The sequence below is a fragment of the Lampetra fluviatilis genome, chromosome 39 (genome assembly GCF_964198595.1).
Source record: "Lampetra fluviatilis chromosome 39, kcLamFluv1.1, whole genome shotgun sequence".
Lineage (NCBI taxonomy): Eukaryota > Metazoa > Chordata > Hyperoartia > Petromyzontiformes > Petromyzontidae > Lampetra > Lampetra fluviatilis.
In genome coordinates this window covers 6406399-6434102 of record NC_136313.1, presented here as the reverse complement: position 1 = coordinate 6434102, position 27704 = coordinate 6406399, and the positions used below count along the sequence as shown (strand labels likewise).

The 27704-nt window shown below is 51.1% G+C and overlaps 1 protein-coding gene across 1 annotated transcript; it reads left to right on the top strand.

Moving 5' to 3' along the window:
• The first annotated feature begins 74 nt into the window (after positions 1-74).
• On the top strand, positions 75-23569 carry LOC144945916 (uncharacterized). The gene is made up of 3 exons (XM_078874555.1): positions 75-679; positions 16441-16526; positions 17835-23569. The coding sequence occupies exons 1-3, from the start codon at positions 75-77 to the stop codon at positions 18800-18802; spliced, it is 1659 nt and encodes a 552-aa protein (XP_078730681.1). The 3' UTR covers positions 18803-23569.
• Positions 23570-27704: the final 4135 nt, after the last annotated feature.

Sequence of the window (27704 nt, the reverse complement as noted above, 5' to 3'; positions counted from 1 at the left end):
TTCAAAGGGGGGTGGTGGTTTCTCGCTCGTATTCATTGGGGGGTCATTCTAGCGGCGGTGCCGCGCCGTGCGCAATGCGTCCCAAAGCATTAAATTCTCCGCCACGCTCGCACCGTGTGAGTGGAGGAGGCGAGAGGACGCGGGTGGACCTCACCATGGCACGCATGGCCGGCCCCCTCCTGGGAGGGACACTGCTGGGCCTCTCCGCCTCGCTCTCCGCAGCCCTCAACCTTGCCCTGCTCTTCCAACTGCAAGGGGCATTTCGGCAGCAGAGGTGCGACGATCAGCATCAGCACGCGACTGAGAAACAGCAGCAGCAGCAACAGCATCAGCAGCAGCCGTCGCATCATCATCAACAGCAGCAGCAGCACCCACCTCAAACGCCCCAACAACAGCAGTTCCAAGACCTGCTGCACCATCACGAGCAGCTGCAGCAGCAGCATCAATACACGGAGCAGCAGTTGCAGTACCCGGCGTTTCAACCGCAGCAGCAGCTGCAGCAGCAGCAGCAGCCGCAGCAGCAAACGGATGAGAGTGGTAATGCTGCAGGTGCTGCTGCTGCTATCATGAGAACGTCGGCCATGTGTCTTGCCGCCGTGGCGCTGAGTCTGAACCTGTGCTGTGCGTCCATCTGTGTCATACACGCCCTGCTGGCTTCGAGAATGGTGCACGCTCACAGGTGAGTCAGTCTCAGCGGCTCCTCCAATATCGTTCTCGTTCTGCTCGTCGTTGTCGTGATTATTTGACCGAGGAAGGTGACGCAAACACAACCCCCCACCCCCCACCACGCACACGTACGAAATGCTGTAACGCCGCGTTCCATTTGCTTGGGGAGTATTTAATTTAGACATCCGTGCATGCGTGATGACAATACGAATAGCGGCAGCGCCGCTGCTAGGCGCACAGGAAAGCATGGTGCCCAGAGGGCAAGACGGTTTAATGTGGTATCGGTAGCGGCTCGGTAGGAGATAGGTGTAGGGCAGGGGTCTGCAACCTTTAAGACATAAAGAGCCACTTGGACCCGTTTCCGAAGGAAAAAATAAACTGGGAGCCGCAAAACCATTGCAACATTTAAAACAAATATAACACTGCATATATTGTTTCTTACCTTATTGCTATATACAGGATCGTGCAGTCAGCTGTCAATCTGAATAAAAAAATGACTTTTTCACTTAACAATGTAAAATATATTTTTGCAAATTAATAGCTAAATTACCTGGTTAATGGGATTTTTGCTCCTGAACCTCAGTGCACAGTGTCTGCACATCAGGGCTGTAAGACGTCACCTTCATTTTCACACAGGCTTGCAAGCTGTCATCTGTGAGGCGTGATCGATGTTTGTTTTTAATATAGTTAATGTTGGAGAAGACCTGCTCACATACATATGTGGAGCCGAAGATCGACAGGACTCCAAATGCATACTTTTTCATGTTTATATAAGTGTTGGGGATGGCATTCCATGTTTCGAATACAAGTTTGTCCTGTTTGGGAAGGTTTTCAATATCGCTCCATTTATGATTCTGAGCCAGAATGGCCTTCTGACGGGCAACATCCTCAAGAGTAGCGGTCAAGCATTTGAACTTGGACACCCATATATCTTTGTCGGCTATATCGGCCAGTTCCATCTCAAGATCAGGTTGACTTACACCTGCAAATGCAGTCATATTCAATAGGGATGGATCGATCGCCAGGGGAGTGACAGGGAAGGATAATGTCGTTTTTTCCTCTCTGAACTCACAGAATCGTTTCCCAAACGAACTTTGCATTGTGGTGATTGCAGACTTGAAATATTCCAAATTTATCGTATCATGGCTTTGTTTGAACTCTCTCAAAGAGGGAAAGTGAGACAGTGTACCTCTCTGTAAATCTTTGACAAACACTGTCAACTTGCGCTCGAATGCCAAAACCTCCTCCAGCATGTGCAGGGCTGTGCCTCCTTTCCCCTGAAGGGTTGTATTTAGCGTGTTTAGATGTGCTGTCATGTCTACCATAAAATGTAATTTTTCCAGCCACTCTGGCTGTTCCAGCTCAGCAAAGGTGAGCTCTTTGCTGCCCAGGAAGGTTTTTACTTCTTCCAAACATGTGACAAAGCAACGGCAACGTTATTGCCTGTCACCGGGCGGGCAGTGTGGAGCGGAGCGGCGACCTGTCAGCAGCGGCAACGCCAGAGCAGGTGTCACAGTGCGCCTCCTCCCCTCGCTAGCATCCGCCCCGGAGCCGCGGTCAAGGTTCAAAAGAGCCGCATGCGGCTCCGGAGCCGCAGGTTGCCGACCCCTGGTGTAGGGGGTGGGAGGTTACGGGGACGTCTTTGTGTCAATTTGGCCGATTTTCTATCGGGCGAGTCCCCAGTAGCAATGCAACTTTATTGGAAAGTTTCGTTCACAATGCGCCGTGTTTATGAGAGCTTTAGTGACCACCTCCCCCCCATCCCCCAGTTACAGACTGCTGGTGCAGTCACGCTTTACATGTAGAGGTGGCCCTTGTACTGCACTTCTATGCCCCCGTCTCCCGTGACTTAACCAACAACGGCCGTTTGCCACCAAGCGGTGGTGATGTCACCACGGCGCTTGTGCCAGGCTAGGTGCATCTCGAGGTCACGTGACGTGTCGAAGGCTCGCCGGCAAGTAGGTCACGGCGAGCATTCGACACTTCACGTGGCCGCCACTGCATGACCAATCGTGGTGAGGTATGGTCAAATATAACCACCAAGGGTAGCGAGGTGATGGTCCAGTAAACCAGTGGCTGCATGAAAAAAAAACACCCATCACATGAAATCAGATTCGTTTTTACTTCATTTCGCCAAATCCAGATCTGGGGAGGGAAAAAAATCAGGTTGACTGTCATGCGACGTGTGGGAAAGTGCAGCAGCGCCCCTAGTGTGGACTAGAGTTCACGTGAGTGGATTTCAGAAGTAGCTTTGAATGGAACCCGCGATCCACTGGACAGCAGGCGCGTCCTGCTGACCTTGCCGCCACGGCAACATCCTTGGCAGCTTCAAGTCAGATGCGCCGCAGTCACATTGGCCGAGCGGGCAATTCAGGAGACCTTTAATACATCACCAGCAGTGTTCTATCCACTGCTGGATGAAGCCCCCTCTCCCCCCCCCCTCCCTAAGCTGCCGCTGTCGCTGCCCGTCTTGTCTTGGGGCTGGCATTCCGTTGTTGGTCTCGACCACAGGCCGTCACGCCTTCTGGTGGCGTGTTCTGCCAAAGCCTACTCTTCTTAAAAGCCAATACGATGATAATTGTTTTTTACCCTTCTATCCGGCAACAAAACTGACACCTTTTTACAAGGAGTCATGTTTGCATAGACGACAATACCTGCAGTCATAATGCAAACAAAAAACAACTCTGATAATGTCTGCATTGTCCTTGAAGTTGATTGGTCCAACCCGAGACAGCTTTCCTTAGAGCCTAGTCTCACATGGGTTGGACCAGATGACGCCAAAAGGCGCACAACTCAAAGACAATGCACCATCAGAATATAAGAGCTCGGGGTAAACATTTAACACCATTGGAACCTCATTTACCAGTAAATAATATGATAATTGGGGTTTTGACCAATTATAGTTTTTTTACCAATTATCATATTTTGTACTGGCAAATGAGGTTCCAATGGAGCCAATACGATGTTTCAGCGTTTGTTCTCTGACCAATGCGCTCCGATTTCCGTCTTTCAGTGTCATTCCAACCGTGTGGGCGCCACACAGGCGAGATGTTAACAACCTCGCCTGGTATACCGGAGATCGTGGGTTCGATTCCGAGCCTGATATCTGCTGCTGTTTGTTATATTTGGAGTTTGCGACGTTTCTTTCCCCGTGGTCGAGTGGATTCTTCTTCGAGTCCTCCCGCTTTTGTCCCCTCCACATTTAGAATCGACATCACGCGTTGACAGAGTAGTTGGCTGCTATAAATGCCCACGTCACTAAGTCACTTCGTTGACCTATAATTTGTGGCCAGATCGCTTCTGAAAAAAAAGCTGAACATAGTTTAGTGTGCCTCTCCACGCTTCTTGCGCAATTTTTAAAATCTATTGTCCAATGCATTTTGCTCTGCGTCCATGTTGCCGATCCATTTGTCGTCGCAGGTAATACGCGCTGACTGAAAACTTGCCTTGGTTTTTCTCTCTTTGGGCACAGTTTCATAAAATGGAGCGGATGAAATATCGTTCCATGTGTGGGGCGCATCACATGCAAAAGCTCCGATGAGCGGGTGTTGGCTCCGTACACATTAGGAAGCCACCGGAGCTGTGTCTTTTTAAATCGTCTAGATTGAAAACTAATTTCTTTCGAACTGCTCTTTGTATTTAGTTTGTTGTCCTTCCCCACGCACCTCCGGTTAGCAAGGTTGGCTACTAGGTACGGTGCGAAAGAAGTTTAACATACACGCATACAAAGCTAAATTAACCTGCATGGCTGTGCCGAAGACGTCACGGCACCGACTTAGCGGCCTGGACGAGGAAGCTCTTTCAGGCGAGAGTTGAGCTATTGTTAACCTATGCTGAACTTCTTTCGCACCGTACGTAGCCAACCGTGCCAATCGGAGGCGCGGGATAACAGCTCGCTGTGCTGAGTGTAATCTCCAGCTAATCGTTGCACTAAATTGTAAAAAAGAAAAAAAAAATTGCTCGCCTTTTCAGCATTCTTCCGGCTTTGCTGACAAACCAAATCAATAATGCATGGTTGCCCACGCGGCAAACTTCATTTGATTTTGCTGCGTCGTGTGGTGGAGGGGCTATCGTTAAACAATCGACACTGCAGCTGCACGATCTAATCCAACCGAAACTCATTATGAATCATGTTGCATTAAACACAAATACTCTTCAACATAAGAGCGGCGTTTTTTGTGTGGGTGGGGTGGGGGCAGGATTGCATTGGCATGAATGTAAATGTTGTGGATTTGCTCTCCGACACATCCGGTGGTGCTACTAGTAACTAATTGGCATGTTCTGTTTACGTGACAAACATTACTAAGTGGCTGTGTCGGGTGGTGGCGGGTTTAGTGACACATTCATATTTACGCGATCTGACCCAAAACACCTCTATTATGGAATGAGTTTGCTTGCTTGTGAGGTTAGCAAACAAGAAATGCCCACTCGGTATCAATGTGCGTCATTCTCCAGTTTGTCCGACACACATTTCTCCACGTATTTTGCAGCAAAGTTATTGTTTTGCAGCAAAGTTGTTGGTGCACCTTTTCATCCACAGTGCATTGCCTTCCAGAAGATTTTTATTTTTTTAATCGGCTATCCAGAATCGTCACCCGGAAGATGGTCAAACCAAAGTGATATGGCACCACCACCACCACCAGCCGTTCAAAAGAATCTTCCACGAGACATCTCTTGCCCATTTTCAAGCAGCGCCTTCTTCATCATCTTCTGGATGATGGCTCTCCATCGTTAACGTATTCTCCAGATTTATCACGCACATTCTTTTTGCTTTGTTCAAAATGACCCCAAGATTCGGCATACGTCTTCCTTTCCACTTCACTTTATAATCCAGGGAATGCGGTCAAGTAATTCGAATCTCGGTTTTACACGTAGGCTTTCGCGACCAAATCATCCACAATATAGGTGTGTGTTTGGGTTAGATCACGTAAATATAAATGTGTCGTTAAACCCGCCACCACCCAACACAGCCAATTAGTAAGGATTGTCACGTAAACCCTTACTATATTAATTTGAATCTCCTTTAACACTCGGACCCTGATCCAACAGACAGGGCCCTTGCCTTGACAGTACCGTACTATTAATGTGTGTGTGTATATATGTTGGACTTCTTTCGCACCGTCCCTAGCCAAAGGCTTGACTCGGTTTGATGTCCATTTCCTGCGGTGGCAGTGAAAGGGCTCGTAATGGGAAGATGGAGCCTGCCGCAGTTTGTGCTCCACGCGTGGCAACTGGCACCCCCGCATGGCGCATCCGCGATATTTTTCGGAGCCTGCCCTTGCGTTCTACGATCGTGGTGACGATGGTGATTTTTTGCTTCTTGAGCCGCCCCCCCTCACGCCGGGACGTCTCCGGACGCTCGAAACGCGACGAGCGAACTTGCACCGCGTCCCACCTCGACGGAATTCGAAACGGGCCCCCCCAGCGGCAGCTGTCCCTGTGCGGTACAAGGCGGCTCGGGCACCTGGTCTAGAAGGGAGCATTGGTCTGCCAGCACATCATCACCCCCATGGTCGTCTCTATAACTTACAAGAACCGCCATCGCCACCGTCATCTTCATCATCATCGTTACCAATGTTGACGCGTCCAAAATGAAGCTACGCCACTACCACCACGACCTCCATGTTCGTCATCATTGTTCCACAGCCACAATAATAATATTCACACCACTCCCTCACGGTTTCTTGCAACATCCATCATCTTTATCTCCAGATTCATTATCTACAGCACGTTTCTAAGTTATTAAAGTTTCTTTCCAACCATTGTGCGTCCCCACTAAAATAAACATGAGGCAATGCATTAGTGGTCCTGAGCCGGTGTTGGACATTCCACATTCCCATGGCTAAGGCCAGTTTCGTTATAGGACCACCACTTTCGACTCACTGCAAAGTTGACCTCGCATTAGATGACCCCGGGTGGACGATGAGTGGCGCACCTGCCGCGAGGATTGGCATGACGAGTGTTCGCCACACGTAAGTCAATCCCAACATTTTCCTTTTTCATTCTCAAAAGCTGGAAATTTGCCATATTTAAGTAAAAAAAACACAAATTTTACGTCATGTTTCTCTTTTTTATTGTGCGCAGTCATTGATGACCATCGCCTCGCTACCCTTGAGAACACCGTTTACTCACAGGCGACTCTGCTCTTGTCCCTTCGTCCACCCTGCCACCTCCTCTGTAATGAACTTTCACGCTTTGCCGGAGCATCGGAGTTTCTAAGCCAGGCAATGGCCTTAATTATATTAACTGATTATATTTTATATTTAGATTTGCTGAACCTCAAGACTTCTTTACCAGGAGGGCCCTGCATTTCAGATGTCTGGCTAATTATCTTCGTGCAATTCGTTTTTGGGTCCGTCTTCTGAATGTTTCTTTTAACCCGATTGTGCCGTCGGAATGAGGTACCTGCGTGGCGAATCCGTTCGGATCTCTCACAGAGCCGTGCAAACCATTTGTGTTGGCGGACGCCCCACGGAAGTGGGTATCCCAGAGTTACCACTGAGACCCCTTCAATTGATATCTGGTCCACACAGCAGAAGGATATAACATTCCCAACTGCTCTGCCACGAATAGTGGAGAGCTTGCCACATGACAGAGAGCTGGCATATGCTTTGTAATTCTCCGAGCTGGCATTTGTTGCTAAATTAAAGTGCAGAACCAAATTTAATGTATTGTAGTTTTGCTTGTGCAGTCATTGGTGACCAGGCTGAGACCATCGACTCGCGATACCGATCTCGAACCCAGCTCTGCGCATTTCCATGTGAGGTGAAAAGTCTCGTAGCCAGAGAAACCCCATGGCGCAAAATATGGATGTGTCGTTGAAGAACTTATAATTTGAACACTCCCAGTGTCTCTTTATTCTTTACTCCAGTGAGAATGCGTCAGTGCTCATTGGCTTTGGAAGACAAATGCAGTGCACTAACCGCGACCTCACCAACAGCACATAGACACACAAAGATCCCCCGTATAGCCTTAACAGACTGTAGAGGCAAGAGCTGTTAGCGAGCACCTATGAAGGCCGGCACGGCACACGAGGGGGTGGGTGGCCAGCACCACACCGGGCCGCACCAGGTACTCATTTAAGGCTGAGTCGAATTAGGGGAGGCCCAGGACCGGTTCTGATAATCGTCACTGGTGTTGGCCGTGAGCGGGAATCGAACTCGGGTGGCCAGGTTCGTAGCGCTAGACTACCACTCCCACACAGACTCACACACAGACACACACACACACGCGCGGGGGAGACAAATGCGGTCGGACGTGGTGCTGGCCACCCACCCACTCGTGTACCGTTCGGGCCTTTATAGGTGCTCGCTAACAGCACTTGCACCTACAGTCTGTTCAGGCTATACGGGGGATATTTGTGTGTGTCTATTTAGGCTGGCCTGCCTACGATCTCTCCTGGGTTTAACCAGGCTGGATTGTGTGAGGAGCTCACAAACCCTTGAAAGATCTGGACAAAATCCCACCGGTGAGCTTCTCCAGCAGGCAAGGCTGCGTTGGCTGGGCCATGTAGCCCGCATGCCCAACCACCGCATGCCTAAACAGTTTTTGTTCGGATGGATCGAGGGGGCTAAACGGGCGCGGTACGGGCTAGATAAGAGATGGAGTGATGTGGTACAGGAGGATGTGGAGCTGAGTGGACTTGCCGATGACTGGTCCCAGCGGTGTCAAGATCGGCCTCTGTGTAGGAGGCTCGTGAAGGACGCTACTGGGCAGTTGGAGGCAGTCGCCCTCCAACAACAACGGAGGGCAGAGGAGCGACGCTAACAACAATGAGCGGAGCGCCGGGTGGCTAAAGCACAGCAAGTTGGCACAGTAGGGGGGCACAGGTGGTGCATCAGCCAGTCGTCTCAGTCAGTCGACCTGTGACATCTGGGTCTGCCCCGTGACCTCCTGCCAGCGGGCGTTCGACACTTCACGTTGCCTCAACGTGCACATAGCCTGGCACAAGCGTCGTGGTGACGCCACCGCCACTTAGTTGTGTGCTGTTGGTGGGGAGTGATGAGGTGTGCGGGTGGCTGAGACCGCGTGGACCTTCTGACGGACGAGCGTCCCTGTACGGGGGGGGGCTCTGGGGGAGGAGGAGAGAGGGAGGGAGGAGGTTGGGGGGCGCGCGCGTGGCTCCGGGGTGCTTCCCGCTAAGTCTCGACGTGAGCAGCATCGCGAGTGGCCGCGGCCGCCTCTTCCCCATGCGGCAGCGCCGCATTAGGAACGCAGGCACGCAAGCAGGACAAAGATGAAGGCACAGGTCGCCCGGGTAGCCTTTCAGCAGGCTTTCGAGGCAAGTTGCACCTGTGAAGACCGGCACGACCGGCCCCGCCTTTGTATCACCCAGTGGCGACGTTTACGCGCGCCGCGCGCCAGGTATTCGTTTCAGGCTGAGTCGACCTAGGGGGCGTCCAGGACCGATTCAGATAATCGTCAGCGGTGTTGGCCGTGAGCAGGGAATCGAACTCGGGTCGCCGGGTTTGTAGCGCAGAACACGAAGACAAAGACGCGCATGCGCTCACGAGCGCATTCATTCGCTCGCACACACGTGCATATAGTCATTCATTCATTTGTACGCACACACACACACAAAACAAGACAAAGATCCACCGTATAGCCTGTAACAGACTGTTGGGGCAAGTGCTGTTAGCGAGCACCGATGAAGGCCGGCACGGCACACGAGGGGGTGGGTGGCCAGCACCACGCCCGGCCGCCTTTGTCTCCCTAGTGGCGATGTTAACACATCGCACCAGGCACTTATTTGAGGCCGAGTCGACCTAGGGGAGGCCCAGGACCGATTCAGAGAATCGTCACTGGGTATAAGCCGTGAGCGGGAATCGAATTCGGGTTGCCAGCTTCGTAGCGCAGCGCGCTAACCGCTACATCACCGCTCCCCACACACGCGCACAAAGACACGCGCACGCGCGCGCTCATTCAATCACTGGCACACGAGCGCATTCATTCACTCGCACGCTCACACATTTGTAGAATCATACACGCGCACGCCTTTCGTTCACACGCGTACACACACACGTACAGAATCAGACCCACGCGCGCAAGCATTCTTACACTCCCGTGCAAATATATGCACGCATTCTTAGAATCACACGCGCATTCACGAATTGATTCATTCACCCACATGCACGCATATACATTTATACAATGGCACACACACACACATATTCATGCACGCGCACACACACACGCACGGACACATCCATTGATTTGCATTCACGCGCTCACGTTCATTATTCACTCATGCATGCATATAAACAAATATGCAAACATAAAATAACTCATTCATACACTCGTGTTAATGTTTTCACACATATATACACGCATATATACACGCTCACGTAAAAATACGAAGATACCCCGTATAGTCTTTAAACGTATTTTGGGGGCAAGTGTTGAAGCGTTGTCTGTGAGCATTTATGAAGGCCGACACAGCCACCTTTGTCTCCCGAGTGCTGATGTTTACACACTGCACCAGGCACTCATTTGAGGCTGAGTCGACCTAGGGGAGGCATCGAACCGGTTCACATATTGGTCGTGAGCGGGATTCGAACGCGTGTCACCTGGGTGGATTGCTCAGTGCGCCAACCACAGCACTCCCCTACGTGTCTGCAATCACAAGTGCACTTTCATTCAACAAAAGACAAAGATCCCCCGTATAGCCTCACCAGATTGTTGGGGCAAGTCCTGACAGCGAGCACCTATGAAAGCCGGCACGGCACACGAGGGGGTGGGGTGGCCAGCACCACGCCCGGCCGCCTTTGTCTCCCGAGTGACGATGTTCACACACCGCACCAGGTACTCATTTGAGGCTGAGTCGACCTAAGGAAGGCCCAGGACCGGTTTAGATAATTGTCGCCAGGGTTCGTAGCGCAGTGCACTAACCGCTACACTACCGCTCCCCACTAACACAGACACACACAGACACACATACTCGCTGGTGTGACATGAACAGCGACAATTTCATCATCATCATAACCCTTCCTGGGAAGATAAACGAGTTACCACTGTGTGCATCTACTGCTGTCCTACGAGCAGACTTGCCCCTGCCATAGGAACGGAGATAAGCACTGCTGTTGTATTGTTGTACTTCTATGCTCCCAACGTCTACGAGCAGAGGAGCACTCAAGGGTGCCCACCGAACCCTGCCCTGTGACCCGTGACACCACCTCCCGACCTCACGACGGGGGCAAAGCCGTTCGTGGCCAATGTTCTTCTGGCCGCTGCTGTATAGTGGTGGAGCAGTGGTTAGCAGCCCACACTGCGCTGTTAAACCGCCACAGTGCTGTGCGTTGAACTTCATTCGCACCGTACGTAGCCAACGGCGCTAATCGGTGGTGCGTGGGAAAGAACCAAAAACTGAACGCGAAAATTAAGTTCGAAATAAATGACTTTTCAGTCGAGGTGATTAAAAATTGCACAGCTCTAGCGAGAAATTTGACTTAAAACTTTCGTGACTGCAGGGATTCATATTCTATGGTTCTTTCGGTAAAGTCACGTAGATAGAAAAATAAAAATAAAGTAATAAAAATAAAGTGAACAAAAAATATCACGACGTTTCGATGGCAACACAAGCGGTCGTCATTATTTTATTATTTTATTGTAATTTTTTTCTATCTACGTGACTTTACCGAAAGAACCATAGAATATGAGCTCCAGTGTGCTTCCTAATATCGGACGGAAGAACGTTCCAGACAGCCGCATAATCGCATCTGAAAGCGCGCGATACGGTGACCGTCTTTGTTCGATGGCTAGCAGACAAAAGCCGCTGCTGCGAGGATGACCGCAGTTTGCGTGATGATGGTTTATGCTCCTTGACGCGATCAGCAGCAAGGTAATTGTGGTAAATGTGTAGCGAGCGCTCTGTGTGTGTCTAACGAGTGCGACCTTTTCATGCATTCGTTCGGCAACCGGAAGCCAATGCAGCTCGGCGAGCAATGGACTCATCTTGCAGTAAGGGGCCGTCCATAAATGACGTCACGCACCTGGTGGGGGGGGGGGTTGAGAAATGTGACGTCACATCAAAATGCGCAGCTTTAAATCAATATAGACAACACGTTCGACTTAATTAAATATACTTTTTGATAAATGTTTCTTCTAGAACATCAGAGTGCAGCGCCACATTAAATACATACTACAATGACAATAGTTTAAAGAGATTTGAAGCATGTTAAAATTTTTTTGGGGGGCAGAGCTTTGTGACATCATATTTGAGGGCGGGGGGTCTGACTTTTTGTGACGCCGTGTGACGAAGGGGGGGGGGGCAAAAATCGTCCAAAATCGCGTGACGTCATTTATGGACGGCCCCTAACCCCGTGCACACTGCAGCTTGGTTATGTTTTTTTACTTTTGCCAGACGTTCCGTAGAGTAGTGAGTTGCAATAATCGCGGCTTGTCGATACACTCCGCTACACGCAAAGTGGCGACTGATATCTGAAGCGGTGGGGTTCTGCTCCCCGTCCCTTCACCAAGCAGCACAGAGAAGCGTGGAAAAAAAATCTTGCTGTGGTTTTCCCACCTGATGATGATTGCTTGTGTTGCAATCGAAACGCCGTGACTTATTTTATTTTTCTACCTACGTGACTTTACCGAAAGAACCAAAGAGTATGGATTCCTGCAGTCACGAAAGCTTCGAATCTAGATTGAAGCGTGGAGCAGTATGGTCAAACGAGTCCGCCACGGGTGAGAACTTTCATATTCTTAGGTTTTTTCGGTAAAGTCACGTAGATAAAAAAATTAAATTAATAAAAGTAAAATAAAAATAATATTATTTTATTTAATTTTTTATTTTACTTTTAATAATTTAAATTGTTTTATCTACGTGACTTTGCCGACAAAACCTAAGAATATGAATCATTGCAGTCACGAAAGCTTCAAATCGAGAACTTTCATCTCAGCAGCCGATTGACACAGCAGCTGGAAATGTATCTAACTAAATATGAATCGTAATTTTATACGGTGATGTATAACGGCAATCGCCTCTGATCCAACACTGTGGAGGCGAGGGCGTCGAGGAGGCGCTGTACCGTAGCTCGCAGGGAGACGGCAGTACAGCGACAGTGTGGACTCCACCTGTTCCGTTTGTGTGGGATAGAGTGTTTCCCCCTCGCACGCGTGGGCTTTCTTCAGGTGCTCCGGTTTCCTCCCTCATTGATTGGCCAATAGCACCATAATATATAGAGAGGACCGCAGAGCTCGGGAAATTGCTGGCACCGGATCATCGGCTGGCTGGTGCCTTCCCGTTTGCGCCATCTGAGTCGTTCTGTCTCGACGAGAGTGAGCGAATACCGTGGTGGCGACGGCGCGGTACAATTACGAGGTGATTATGAATAATGCCTCAACAGGTTTAAGGAGCTAAACGCCGGATTGAGCCTGGCTGGTGCTTGGATGCCCGGCCACGGGGCATGCACAACAACTGCTCAATTTCTCTGAGGTGCCACGGTGGCTAGGAGATGTTATCTCCCTCGCCCAGTATACAGGAGGTCGTGGGTTCGATCCCGAACCCGACGCCCGCTGTACGAGTTTCCATGTTCTCCCCGTGGTCGCGTGGATTTTTATTCCCAGTCCTCCGGATTTCCCCTCCACATTTCGAATCAATATTTCCACGTGATGATGATGAGCCACTTCGTTGAGCCATCATTTGTGATTAACAGGTCGCCTCTGAACAAGAGCTAGACAGCTCAGTGGGCCTCATCTGGTAAAATAAATATCTAAAAATCACCATATACTTCGATTTAAAGCTTTCGTGACTGCAGGGATTCATCTTCTTGGTTCTTTCGGTTAAGTCACGTAGAAGAAAAATAAGAAAATAATAAAAATAAAACATGATAAAATAATTCTCACGACGTTTCGGCCACAACGCAAGCAGCCGTCTTCAGGTGGAGAACAGGTCTGTCGAGACCTGTTCTCCACCTGAAGAGACCTGTTTTCCACCTGAAGACGGCTGCTTGCGTTGTGGCCGAAACGTCGTGAGAATTATTTCATTATGTTTTATTTTTTTTATTTTATTATTTCCATTCTACGTGACTTTACCGAAAGAACCAAGAAGATGAATCCCTGCAGTCACGAAAGCTTTAAATCGAAATTTATCGGTTAAACGTCACGGTACTAGAATTGTAAATGTTGCAGTGGGTTTACTCTCCAACACACCGGTGTGCCGTACTAGTAACACATTGGCACGTTTTGTTGACGTGACAAACCCCTTACTAATTGGCTGTGTCGGGTGGTGGCGGGTTTAACGACACATTCATATTTACTCGATCTAACCTCCCTAAAAAAGCCTCTGTAATAAAAGTGAGATGTGCGAGGTCATATCGCGCAAACCTAGCTGGCAGTGCCCACTCACAGCACCTGCCCCCCCAAGAGTCTATTCGTCTATGGCTGGGGGGGGGGAGGGGATGGGGGGTCTTAGCGTCTGAATGGGAAACGTCAGAGCAGCTGCCCGGCTCTCCACACACTGAGCGCTTTGTTCCGATCTGTCTGCTCCGTGGTCGTCGCACTGCCAGACGACACAGACGCGGCAGACAATGTCCCCCATTCCTAGCTGTGGGGGGGTGGGAGTCGTGGGAGGAGGTTTGTTGGGGTGTGAGCACTGGAGGCTGGCTCGCGTTGTAAGGCATTAAAGAGGCGGACCCATTGTTGGTTTGAGGTTTGGGTTGGGGCGGCGGGGGGGTGTGTGACTGCTGCTGTGGGTTTGGTGGAGGATTCAATAGAATCATCTCGTGATGATCATGCAGGAATGCGAGCGATGTGGTTGGCGCTCTGCTTCACGAAGCCGGCGACCCGAGTTCGAGTCCTGCTCACGGCCAACACCAGTGATGATTATTTGAACCGGCCTTGGGGCTCCCCTAGGTCGACTCAGCCTCAATTGAGTATATCGCCACTCGGGAGACAAAGGCGACCGGGCGTTGTGCTGGCCCACCCACCCTCTCGTATGCTTGTGCCGGCCTTCATAGCTGCTCGCTAACAGCACTTGCCCCAACAGTCTGTTAAGGCTATACGGTGAATCTTTGTCTTTTGTCTGTCTGCGTATCTGTGTGTGCACGTGTCAGCATATTTGAAATGGCAAATAAAGGAACAACTTGGAGAGGTTGTGGCTTTCCAGGACTCATAATGGCCGTGTCAAAGTAATCGCAGAAACCCTCACCAGAATCTGGGACCAGGCATCTGCCACTTGATGGTTTTCATCCTTGTGAATGAGGGTCTCACTCTTCAAATCCTAAATTAAATCATTGGCAACGAACTTTTATTTTTCTGAAATGTTCCACAACTCTTACTTCAATGATATTGTCATACATTTAAGTGTCATATCAGAACAGTGGCAGATTAGTGATTCGCCACTTGTTATAGAATGGCCTGTGGAAGGAGACATTACAGAACTTTACAGAATAAACTATTTTTATTTGATCAGGTAATGCCCACTGAGCCATATAGCTTTTTTTCAGAATCGACCTGGCCACAAATGATGGCTCAACGAAGTGGCTCATCATGCGGACATTCATAGCAGCCAAATACTCTAAACGTGTGTTGATTCTAAATGTGGAGGGATAAAACCGAAGGACCTGGAGAGAAATCCACGCGATCACGGTGAGAAGATGCAAACTCCAAATAAGCAGGCGTCAGGGTGGAGATTGAACGCACGACCTCCTGTATAGGGGGCAAGGGTGTTAACATCTCCTAACCACCGTGGCGCCCATAATAATCTCGCAGTGAGCTGGGCTACCTGATAAGTGGGCTGGGCTACACCAAAAGTAGGCGGGGCTACTCGATAAGTGGGCGGGGCTACATCAAAAGTAAGCGGGGCTACTCGATAAGTGAGCGGGGCGACACCAAAAGTAGGCGGGGCTACCCGATAAGTGGGCTGGGTTACATCAAAATGGGCGGGGCTACTCGATAAGTGGGCGGGGCTACATCAAAAGTGGGCGGGGCTACTCGGCAAGTGGGTGGGGCTATGCAAATGTGGTCTGGACGATGTAGACGTAGGCGGGGCTGCCTGAGTAGTGGGCGGGGCTATGTAGAAATAGGTGTAGTTGACTGAGTAGTGGGCGGGGCTATGTAGAAGTGAGTGGGGCTTCCTGAGTAGTGGGCGGGGCTATGTAGAAATAGGCGGGGCTGACTGAGGAGTGGGCGGGGCTATGTAGAAGTAAGTGGGGCTGACTGGGTGGGCGGGGCTATGTAGAAATGGGTGGGGCTACCTGAGAAGTGGGTGGGGCTACCTGAGAAGTGGGCGGGGCTACCCGATAAGTGGGTGGAGCTATGTAAATGTGGCCTGAACTTTGTAAAGTAGGCGGGGCTGCCTGAGTAGTGGGCGGGGCTATGTAGAAGTGGGTGGGGCTAACGGAGGGAAAGGGCACAGCATGTCCCATTTGAGCCTCCCAGGTAATGGCGGCTTGAATGGCGGTCGGCCACAGTTACTGCTCGCCACTGTCGTTCCCTGTGTGTGTGTTGAACTTCTTTCGCACCGTACATAGCCAAAAGCGCTAATCGGAGGTGCGGGGGAAGGACAACAGACTAAATACACAAAAATAACTTTATAGAGAAATGAGTTTTCAATCTAGACGATTTAAAAGTGCCATAGCTCCCGGTGGCTTCCTTGCACAGGAAGGAAGAGCGTTCCGGACGGCCGCGGAAATCGCATCTGAAAGCGCCGTGCGATGCGGGTCTTTGTTCGATCGCCAGGATGACGACCCGAGTTTTGCGTGATGATGGTTCATGCTCCTTGACGCCATGGCTGAGGTGATGCAGCGCTGTTCTGCGATACGTCTCTTTCAGGGCTCAGCGGTTTGTGGAGAGCACTCAGAAAGCTCGCTTGGTAACCATGGCTCTCTTCTGCCTCGCTCTGCTCTCCTTCACCGCAGGTAATAAAATTCACCATAATTCGTCACGATTAGCCCAAAAATTCCCGAATTTTTTTGAAGCCGTGCTTGTCGGCGTCACGTCGCCGGACGCGCACATTCACCCGCGTCGAATCGCGGCACGACATCGCCGTGCCCCGGCAGCTACCGCCGCGTGGGGGGCCCCGGTGACACGAGGCCAAGCGTTTGGCGCGTTCGCCATGTCTCGTTTGTTGTCCTTCCCCTCCCTCCATCCCTCGTGCCTCCGATTAGCACGGTTGGCTTATGCCAACCGTGCACACGTACACACATACGCACGTACGCTTCGGGGGTTCGTGGATCGAGCACCCCGGTCCACACCGCCGGTGTTTTAGTCGTAAAGCACGTGGCCCTTCAAGGTCCCCGTGGGTATGTTCCAAGACAGCGTAGGCCACATCACGGTCCACGTTTGAAGAGCTACGTGCCAAATAATCTCGATTGGAAGTACAACAAAAACCAAGCACGGCGGCGTTGTCCTCCTCCTGCTGCTGCCGGACTCAGCGAAACCCTCTTTAAAAAAAAACACACACAAGATGAGCCTTGAGACTCTCGATGAGGCTTCCCTTGAGTGAATGAACATCATCAGTCAATCAATTAACCACCCTGGAAGATGATGTCACAGAATAATTTATGGCATAGGCAGTGACACATGGGGGGCTGGGGGGAACAGAAGGGCTATTACTGCCCCAATTAGCAGACAGCAGGTGGCAAACAATAGACATCGGCCCCCCAGCCACTACCCCAACCACACTCCCCACAAGAAAAGTCCCAGAGGACAGTGGAGTAGAAGCCGTCTGACCTAATTTTAATGGCAGTATTAAGACGTGTCTGCATTGAACTTCTTTCGCACCGTATGTAGCCAACCGTGCTAATTGGAGATGCAGGTATGGGATGATGCTGCTGCGGCATAATGGTTATCATTTCTGGACTTCCAGAGTGTCACCGGTTTGTAATCCTCTTGTAATAGTTGAAACGGTGCTGCAAGTTCCTTACATCCCACTCCTACTCCCTCCCACCCCTCCCCACAATTGTATCTGTCCGCCTAGCACCGTAAATAGGTACAGCGCCATTGGTTAGTCGATCGCCTGGATTGGGTACTCCCACCGCTTCCGAGACGTTTGGCTAGCGTGGAATAGTAGGCCAAAATACCCTCTGGAGAGCTCTCTCTACTTGTGAGGGCCTTCCGCCAGCAGCGGCGTGAGCGAGCAGTTGCCGGGTCGCACTTTTACCTCGACTGAACTCACTGCCTCAAGTAAAAAGACTTTGCGATGTTGTCCCCCTGTGCCACAACAGCTCTGTCCCTGCACGCCTTCTTGGTTCTGGACGTCCCGGCCTTCCTGGCGTGCGCCGGCGCGCTGGGCTGCGGCGTTTTACTCTCCGCCTCGGGCCTAATACACGGCCTCGCTGCGGCCCGCCGCTCGGCCCAGCTTCCCGCCCGGGTCCCCCGCGCCCCGGCCACCCTCATGCCCCCTCCGCCGCTCCCGCCGCCCCAGCAGCAGCACCACCAGCACCAGCAGCATCACCACCCTCAGCAGCACCAGCAACCGCAGCAGCAACAGCCACCGGGCTCGGGCCTGCAGGCCGAAGCCTCGGCTTGCAGGCCCGAGCCTCGGGCCCGGGCGCTCAGCTTCTGGAACCAGGTGGCGCTGAGCGAGCACGGGCGGTCAGACGACAACGGCGACGATTTCACGCTGGCGGCGAATGACTGCGCCGCGGCAGGGCCCGGGGGGGCGGCCGGCGAGGAGCTGTGCACCCTGAGCGCATCGCTGCCACACCCGCGCCACCACCAGCGGGTGCCGCCGCACAATGGGCGCGAGAGGTTCGTCGACGTCCCCGCGGAGTCATGCGGCAGCCGTCGCAAAACCGCCTCCATGTCCGACATCGTAGCCGAATCGCGAAGGCAGCAGCCACACCAGCAGCAGCCTCACCAGCAGCAGCAGCACCAACAGCAGAAGCAGCAGCAGCACCAGCAGCAGCACCACCACCACCATCAGCAGCAACAGCCGCCGCCGCAGCAGCAGCATCAGCAGCAGCAACAGCGTCATCACATGGATCCGCTCTCATTGCTCAGCAGCAAGATGGCGGCTGCTGGCGGCGGTTGCTCGGGTACCGCGACGATGGGATCACGTGACCGGCAAGGAGCCAATCAGCATGGGCCGGTGTCTGGAGACGCCCGGCCGTGGAATGGCGTGACTCGTGAACTCAAGGCGGCGCAGGCTCGATGGAGGCTCACCGATATCAGCAACACGACGCTGGTGTGAGCCGTGGGTGAAGGCTTTGCGATCGCGGGCATACACACACTTAGCGATTTTTTTTTTATGAGCGACCTGGCTTTGCGATGGTGCAAAGTCGTCAGGATGCGGTAAAGTATTCGTAAGCGACATCACAGAGGTATTTGCAAACACTGTTTGCAAATTCTCCTCACTCGTTTCGTTGTCGACCGGCCGGGCAGGTTACTCGAAAGGTCAAGAAGGAGTTGACGTGGAGTTGTCGACAAAACTGAACATTTCTGCCGACCTTCTGATCAATGAAGGTGGCATTGGCCACAAACAAACGTGTGGACCGGCCCGACTCTCTCGGTCTGCTTCGATCGTTTCCCACCACCCAGGGCAGCCACCTCCACAACTAATGCTGAGCGACACAAGTACGGTTGCCATCTCTTGAGGAACACAAAAAAAACCAGGACATACCATGGGAATAATATCATACAATACCAAGAGGGGAGAAGGACATGTAAATTCATCGTCTTGAGTGGTGTATCGTTACATATTATAATTATTACACAACTGGCAAAAACTCGGACTTTTAATGTCCTGGGAAGACTCGCAGATTTCCCCGGACAGCGGCTTGGGCCTCCTCAACCAAGAGGAGGCGATCCCGGGCAAAACCAGGAGAGGTGGCAACCGTAGACGTGAGTGACCACAGGGCATCAACACCAGTGTCCAGGTTGTACGCAGTGAACAACCATGGAAGGACGCTGATGTCGCGTCGTATATTCGCTTACGGTGTCGCATGTGTGCACTGTGTATCTTTAACCGGGTCAGAGGGGTGGCAGTCAACCCAGTAGGCAAGCGGGGCGAGGCCACAGGGTTGGTTGGTAAGCCCTCACCTTGCCGACCGCCGTTTCTGCGACGTCGGCTGAGGTGTGCGGTCGAGGTCAGCTTCGTTTTGACCGCCGGACGGTCGCGGCAGGGTCAGATGTCGACAGTCGCCGATAACGGCCTCGGCCAACGTTGCCCAGTTCTATCCCCTGCTGCTGCCGCCATCGCCGTTCTTAGGACAAGGACCAAGTGATGCATGTCCCGTTCGTGTCACCCGACCGAGATCCCCCAGGACGGGACGTGAGTGCTCCCTGGTGTCGGCTGAGTAGGCGGTCCAAGTCGCGGTGTTTTTTGGCGCGACGGGACAAAAAGTCGCTTGGGGGAAAGAAAGAAATACAACAAATCGCTAAGTGTGTTATGCGTCGGTAAAGGCAGGCGCAACCCCAAAACGAGCGCTCCCAGCTTAGCGTGGACGATTGTCGCGACGTCCGTACCCCATCGATCGGTGCAGGGGCGAAGTTAAAACTTCCGTCAAGGAGACTTCACGTTCTCGGGGTCATACCACTCGGCATGACGTCTGACGTTCCGCTCCACATGCAAGGGGGCTTCTTCAGAAGCCGAATTGTTTCCTGAACACACAACCATTTTTCCTGCCAAATTATATACTCCAGTCTATTGTGCCAACATACGATGCATTTGTAGCTCCTTTTTACATGCTTAAATATGAATGCAAACGGAATTATTATCAGGCCTTTGCGAATTTTCTTCTGGATCGAAGGCCTACCCCATGCCAGGTCTGTCAAGGGAGTTGTTGGGCCATACATCACCACGATGGTCAGTTCATTTTGGTAAAGGTAGCAACCAGAACTACTGGTTCATTGACATTAGCCACGGCTGGGGAATCGATCTTGGGACCACCGAGTTCATAGCATAGTGCATTAGCCACTGCCAAGAGCTCAATCTCTGAGGACTCAAAAATATTTGGTGTGAATGCCAAGTGACAAACAGGGCACAGCATGGATAGGAGTCAACGGAGCAGACGTCAGAAGTAGTTCTGTGAAGTCCCCTTCCGCGGGACGTTCTTCATCATGGGGGGTGATGTTTTAAACACCGCTCTCCGTCAAAAGTGCTCCAAATCGATACTCGTCACGTAACGCGATTTCGTCATTGGAATAACATTTTTTGACAAAAGGAAAAGTAAAAAAATTAAAAGTGCACTTTCACGATCGGCTACGATTCAAATCCCCTTGCCGAACGGACACAAAACGGGCCGTTGGGTAGCGTCCCTTGGCGTCACGTGCGCTTGCTGGTTCGCTTCTTTGGGTTGCGCCTTCGTTAAAGCGACGGCGTGAGTACGACGGAGACTATAGCAATTGTCAAAAAAACAAATACTATACAAATTACGTATATATCAAGTTCTGGTAGGTATACTCGTAGCATCGTTCACTTCGACGGAGACGGACGTGAATTAGGCAGCCTTCAAACTGCCGGAGGCAGCTCATCGTGACGTGTCCTCGTATTTTCCAGACTACCCATCCCCCCCGTTCCCTTCTAACCGGTCGTGCATTCGTGTGTTGTAAGATTCTCATATTTCTCGAAGGAGGGGGGGGGGGCATCATTCGCCTGGAGCTGAAGGCGACGGGAATGAAATCAGTTTCAGGGGGATGCTGCACGGTGTCGGAGTGGATGTGGGGTGGAGAATGAGAAGAGCCCAGATAGACAAGGAGTCAGATATGAAGGCATGAGGCGAGACAGAAGATAAAGCCTGTGAGACACACGGGAAGACATGCAGACAAATACAGAGAGGCGCGGACAGAGACAGAAGACTCGGGAAGGCAAAGTACGGAGAGGCATTGGAGAGAGACAGACACATATCGAGACAAACACAGAGGGCAACACACACGAAGACTTGCAGAAAAGTGGACACGGAGAGACAAGGTGGCTACGCAGAGACAAGAAGAGCAAGAGGCAAGCGGAGGTAGAGACACAGAGATGCGGTCAAGCCGTAGAAATGGAGATGCAGCGAGAGACATGGAGAGAGACGGTAACAGTACCTAGCTTCACCGTTAGTTCAACGAAACTCCTATTATAATCTGCCATCAGATTGTCCGCTACAACTGTTTTCCATGGCGCAGAATTGATCGGAAAACACTCATTTTGTTTGGGCCTCAATAACTCCGATTATCCATAATTTGGAGACAAACCAGGAAGCAACCGCGCCCTCTACTGCCGCCCATTTGCAGGCCGGTGCTGCTGGTGCGGCACGGGGACAGCTGCCACTGGGGGTACCCTTGGTATAGACTACAGCAGGGCGTTGGAAAGCTTGAGTTGGGAAGTGATGTGAAGGTGATTTCCCGCACCTCCGATGAGCACGGTAGGTGAAGTAGGGAGCGAAAGAAGTTCAACATAAGTACGTACCGAAACAGGAGGACTTTCTAAACAACTCCGGCTATCTCCTGATGAGGCTGGTTGTAATCACCAGCGAAAACGTACACAAATCGTAAATGTTGTGGGGTTACTCTCCAACACAGCGGTGTGCTGTACCAGTAACTAATTGGCACGTTTTGTTTACGTGACAAACCTTACTAATTGTCTGTGTCGGGTGGTGGCGGGTTTAACGACACATTTATATGTACACGATCTAACACGATCTAACCCAAAAAAACCCTTTATTATGCATAATATCGGTCGTGACAGCCTACGTGTTAAACATACGTCCTCTTATCCACGTATTAAAGGCGTCGGTGTGGCAACTTCATCGTCACCATCATCATCACCATCATCATCACCCTAATGTCCGTGATTATCCATGGATAACCACGCAGACAAGAGGAGGAGTTACTTTCATGGTTTTTTGCGGAAATATATGACTTTGACAATGGCGACCCCTACCCACATCGACGCGGATAATAGGATTTTTGCTCGTTTATTGTAGGGGCGGCCGTATCCAAGCTCAAAGATGTTTGTTGGGGGGTCGGGGGGGGGTAAGGGAGATGGGGTGGGAGAGCAGGAGGGGAAGGCATTTGACTGGGTCTAAGTACAGCATTTGTCGCCACTTTTGTTTGCGTGAATCCTCCTGTGTGGCGGTGATGGCAGTGGTGGTGGAGATATGTGGTTTATAGGTAGCGCAGTATTAACCCTTTCCCGTGCCAATGATGTCCGTGTACGTCATTAGAACGGAATCGGAATAAAAACGAAAGTAAAATAATTTCATCGGTACCGAGGCTCCCACAAGGCCATGCGGGAGACTGTGTGGCACAGTTTGGCGCTAGCTATCGTAAAGTGCGGTCGTGTCGCTACAGTTCTCTGCGGTGAGTACAATGTCTTTAAAAGCAGCGGTGCTATTACGCCTCTCTAAATAAAATGTACGCTGAACCGCTTGTGTGTTCCGAGATTCAGTGGTGAATGGGACAACCACCTTGCAACTTGCAGTTGTCTGGCAACGGGAAAGGGTTAAGTAGCCAGCAGATTGCTGACTGCATATCACCTGTGCTGACTTGTTGAGTAAGCAATCGCTCCCCTGTACACTATGACGAGGTATACCTGTAAGAATTACTCCCCTACCCTGAGAATTGTCACGATTCTGTTTTTTTTTAACTCGGAGGTGCTTTGTAGCATCCCCTTTAAGTGGCTGCACAGGCCACGTGAACTACGCAAGATGGTCGAGAGTGGCAAAGATAATAGATGCACACGGGGACGGCACGGTGTGTCATCATAAACATGCGCACGGTGCACCGTGAGTGTAAGATTCCGTAGTTATGGATGAACCGATGGCATCGATGCACCCGCTCCGCTGGGTTGAAGTGTGGGACCATGCACGTCCGTGGCCCAGAAATGCTTTCGGGCCGGGCACACAACACCTGAGCAATCGGTTGCATGCAGCTGAATCACTTACGCGTTGAAAGGGATCTGCTCAGAGATTTGTAGCAGCATCTTTCACCACGTGACACATTTTGTAACTGTGATTGGTTACGGTCCTGATGTAGGTGGGTGGGTGTGTGGTGGGAGGGTGGAGCTAAGGAGAAAAATGGCGGGGCGAGGCTACAAAGGGCGTGGCCAGACGCGTCCTGACCGCACAACTACCTGCTCGGATGCGGACAAAGCAGTCACAGGCAATGTTTGAGGTTAATCACCAGAGTGATCTGGTTGCGCAACTTTATTGCTCAGGTGTGGGAGCCGGCTTTTTCGAAGCGGGGTTGGTGGATCGCGGTTGAGAGTTATCGCGTGGAACAACGTCCACCCGCAGGACACCCCGCCCCGGGGCGAATGCAGAACGACCAACAGGAGGCTGCTGGCCTGTGTCTAAATTGAGTGGCCCCCTCTTGTACGCATGGCCGTTGGCCCGGCGACTTCGTCACCTCCGGTGTTCCTCCCCATCACGTGCAAACATGCAGAGGCGCATCCGTAGAACGTCGCAATGTAGCGGGAACCGTCGCGTGATGAAGATGAGTCTTGAGACTAGGTTGAGATTCTCTTGCGTAACCAGTCTAGAGATATATCGATGCGGGTGAACCCTTTTGGAAGGGATGCCCCGGGCGAGAGCATAACACACATGCTCCTTAATTTTTGTTGTTGTAACGTAGTCACAGGTAACTTGCGAAATTCGGGACGAGGGCTATTTCACTGTTCATGCAATGGCCTAACCCTTGCAAATTATACCACAGGGTCTCTCACCACGGACCGCGGCCGGGCTTGGGCAAGGCAGTCTGTTTTGCAGAAGTTTAGCGCGTGGGCTGTAGTGGGAATCAAACTGCAAACCTCAAAGGGCACTGGCTCGGTGGCAAGCCAAGCGGATATCCAGATCGTCGATGCGCTCGACACGTGTTATGGTCCGAGAGCGCGATCGTCGTGGGACGATATCAAAGTTTGACGGTTACTCCGAAAACTCAAGTAGTGCTTATTGTTGCTCGAGTGGGAAAAAAAATTCGTCGTGTGGCACACGCAAACACACACACGTGCAACACACACACACGCACATGCAACACACACACACACGTGGCCGATCGGAGAGGACGCGTGCGGTGGGGTAAAGTGTGTGCACTCTCACAGTTTTCAAAGACGTCTGGCGAAAGTCTCGCCAAGACGATGTAGTCCCTTCCGCCAGCAGCAGCAGCAGCGTGATATAGAACATTTGCAGGGCTGCACTTTTACCGTCTGCAAGATGTGAATCCGAGATCTACAGGGATATTTCAACTTTTCTAAATATTTTATTCTTGTTTCACTCAGGACACCGCCTGCATGTGAAATTGTAAGTTGTTGCTCTGCGTCTACATGAAGCCGTACAAAAATAAGAGCGGCAGTATGGAAGCAATTCAAATGTGGCGTGCAGTGGTGATATCTAATAATCATAATAACTTGGATTTATTTATTTTTGAATTGCCATAGCATCTAAAAGCACCTTGCACCACATCTCATCTCAAACAGTTATTTTTAAACATTTTCCCAGACAAGGCCCACAATGAGATATACAGTTTATTTTTTCCCAGAAGCGATCTGGCCATAAATGAAAGCTCAACGAAGTGGCTTGCCACGTGGGAATTTATAGCAGCCAAATACTCTCAACACATGTTGATTCTAAATGTGGAGGGAAAAACACGGAGGACCTGGAGAACCAATCCACGCGACCACGGTGAGAGAGAGAGACACGCAAACTCCAAATTTCCAGCAGGCGTCTGGGTCGGGATCGAATCCACGACCTCCTGTATACCAGGCGAGGTAATTAACATTTCGCTTCGACAGGGGGGGAACCTCCCTCAGTGGCAGCTGTCCCTGTGCAGTACAAGGCGGCGACTCAGCACCGCACCGGCCTCTAAGTTTGCCTTTCATCTGCCACTTTTCGGGGGGGCGGGAGGGGGGTGATGATTTCCACCGCTGCTGCTGCTGCTGTTTAACTCGCCGGTTATTTTTCAACACCCGTGGGTGCAAATGCTCTCCTTCACCCCTACCCCCTTACAGGCGGGCAATTTGATGAATTGTCGCGATGTGAGGTGGGGAGGGGGGGCCGCGACTCAACGGCGTGCCCACCGCGGTGGCACCGCTACGGTCGATTGATGCGACGGCTGTGAAACAGCGTGGCCATTGTGAGCGCGCACGTGACTGATCGCGTCGCATGAAACGGACGAATGTGGGGGAGTGCCGAGGAGTCTCTTATCTGAAGGCGGTAGTCTTCACTCATGTTCAGAGGTGGGGTGTGGGCAGGTGGTTGGGGGGGGGGCGGGCCCACTTTGGCCGATAAGACATCGTCAGCGTGAGGGCCGCCACGCGTTTGAAACCATTGCTGGGTTTGACATCAGCACGATGATCGGGGGGGGGGGGTCTTCACATGTTGTGGATTGTCGGAGGCCCCACGATCACGAGGCCGCACTAAAGGCCACCAGGGGCCACCCAGTGACCCCGCGGAGCCTTGCAATGAAGAACCCCGCGCTGTGGAAATTTACCTACGCCACAGGGTCATTACTATGAGCTACCACATTTGAAACTTGGGAGCTTATCTCAGAGAACTCGAAACGCTAAGCCCATGCGATTAGTGGCCCTGATGGTCACTCATCTCTACTTGTCAATTTTTGCCACCACAGCTACATTATTGCCCTTCTTGAATATTATAAATCCAAACAGGATTTTATTTTGCACTTGTACAGTACAGCCTGGTTTTTCTTGTCAATCCACTCCTGGATGAGGACCCCCCCCCCCCCACCATGCCTTGAGGGCCATGAGGTATTTTTAGACCATACTTCACCTCGCTGGTCGGTCAGTGCGGGTTGGTGAGGGTTGGGGTATTGGACGGAGTGTGGGGACACCATGGGATTTAAGCTGTACTGCCCTCTACTCCCCCACAGCGCCCACAATACTTGTCTCGAATGCACGGTGGTCACCCGTGGATTACCCAGCCTCAAACCTTGCTTGGCTTTTTACATGATTCGGGGCTCGTTCCGATGCCATTTCGACCACAGGCAACACGTGCCACTCGAGGTCTCGCGTCTGCGATCCAATGCATCTACCACGAGCTTAGCGGTGCATCGTAACCAAATTGATGACATTTACTGCACGCCCTATTGGCAGGCCAGAGCCATTCCAACGGTGGGGGGAGGGGGGGGAAATAAATCCACATTCTCTGTACCACACGACGTTGAATAGGGAGTAGATATTTTTGGTTTGTTTGGAGGAGGAGCTCTTGTACTAACGGGACTAGCTAGGTAACAAGATCGAGCGGTGTTAGCGACGACTAACATCGGGTACTACGTTCATAGATTGCCGTGGGTCTTTTAATCGATTAGTGCCACAAGGTTCGTCAACGGGATAAATCGCGCGCGAGTCGTCAATGTCCGCGTCACGTTTTGCGCGTTTTCTTTGTGCGTCGCGGTGTGCGGGCTCGCGCTGACGAGCTCCGCGTTTCATGATTTTGTGCTAAAAAAAAGAGAGGCCCTCTGAGGTGACTGAGAGTAGAGATTTTGTTTCGTTTATTTGTCTTTTGGTTTATCATTAAACGTTAACTGTTCCATTTCTATGGCCCGTCCGAAATGTGTGATTGTTATTGCCTGGTTTACATTTATAGATGTGTGTGTGTGTAACATATGTACATGTGTAACACAAGGCCGTAGCCATGGAGTCAAGATTGGGGGGGACCAAATCTTCCAGGGGGTCTGGGGGTCCGCCCTCAGAAAAATATCGAAATTTGAAAACGAATTTCCTGCCTAAAATATGAAAAAAATTCACTAACACATACGATGGACTTTTTATTTTTTTTTTACAATAATGTCTAACAGTGTTTTGTATTACTTTGCACTGTTTTTTTCTTTTTTACCTTTTCTTGTTTCATTGTATGTAATGGCAGAGATTAGGGATTAATAAAGTACAAACATAACCACAATCATATAAACAGAAATCTATTGTATAGCAATATATTGGGGGGGACATTTTGAGCATATTTAGGGGGGATGTGTCCTCCTCAATATACATTATAATTACGGCCTTGGTGTAACATATATACACAAACAGGTGTTTGTGAGCACCAATTAATGACATCGAATCGGATGACGTGGCTCACAAAATGGCGACAGAGTGGAATGGTCACGTTGACAGGGGCAGTGCTGCAAGGTGTTGAGGAATGAGTGACAGCAGCGAG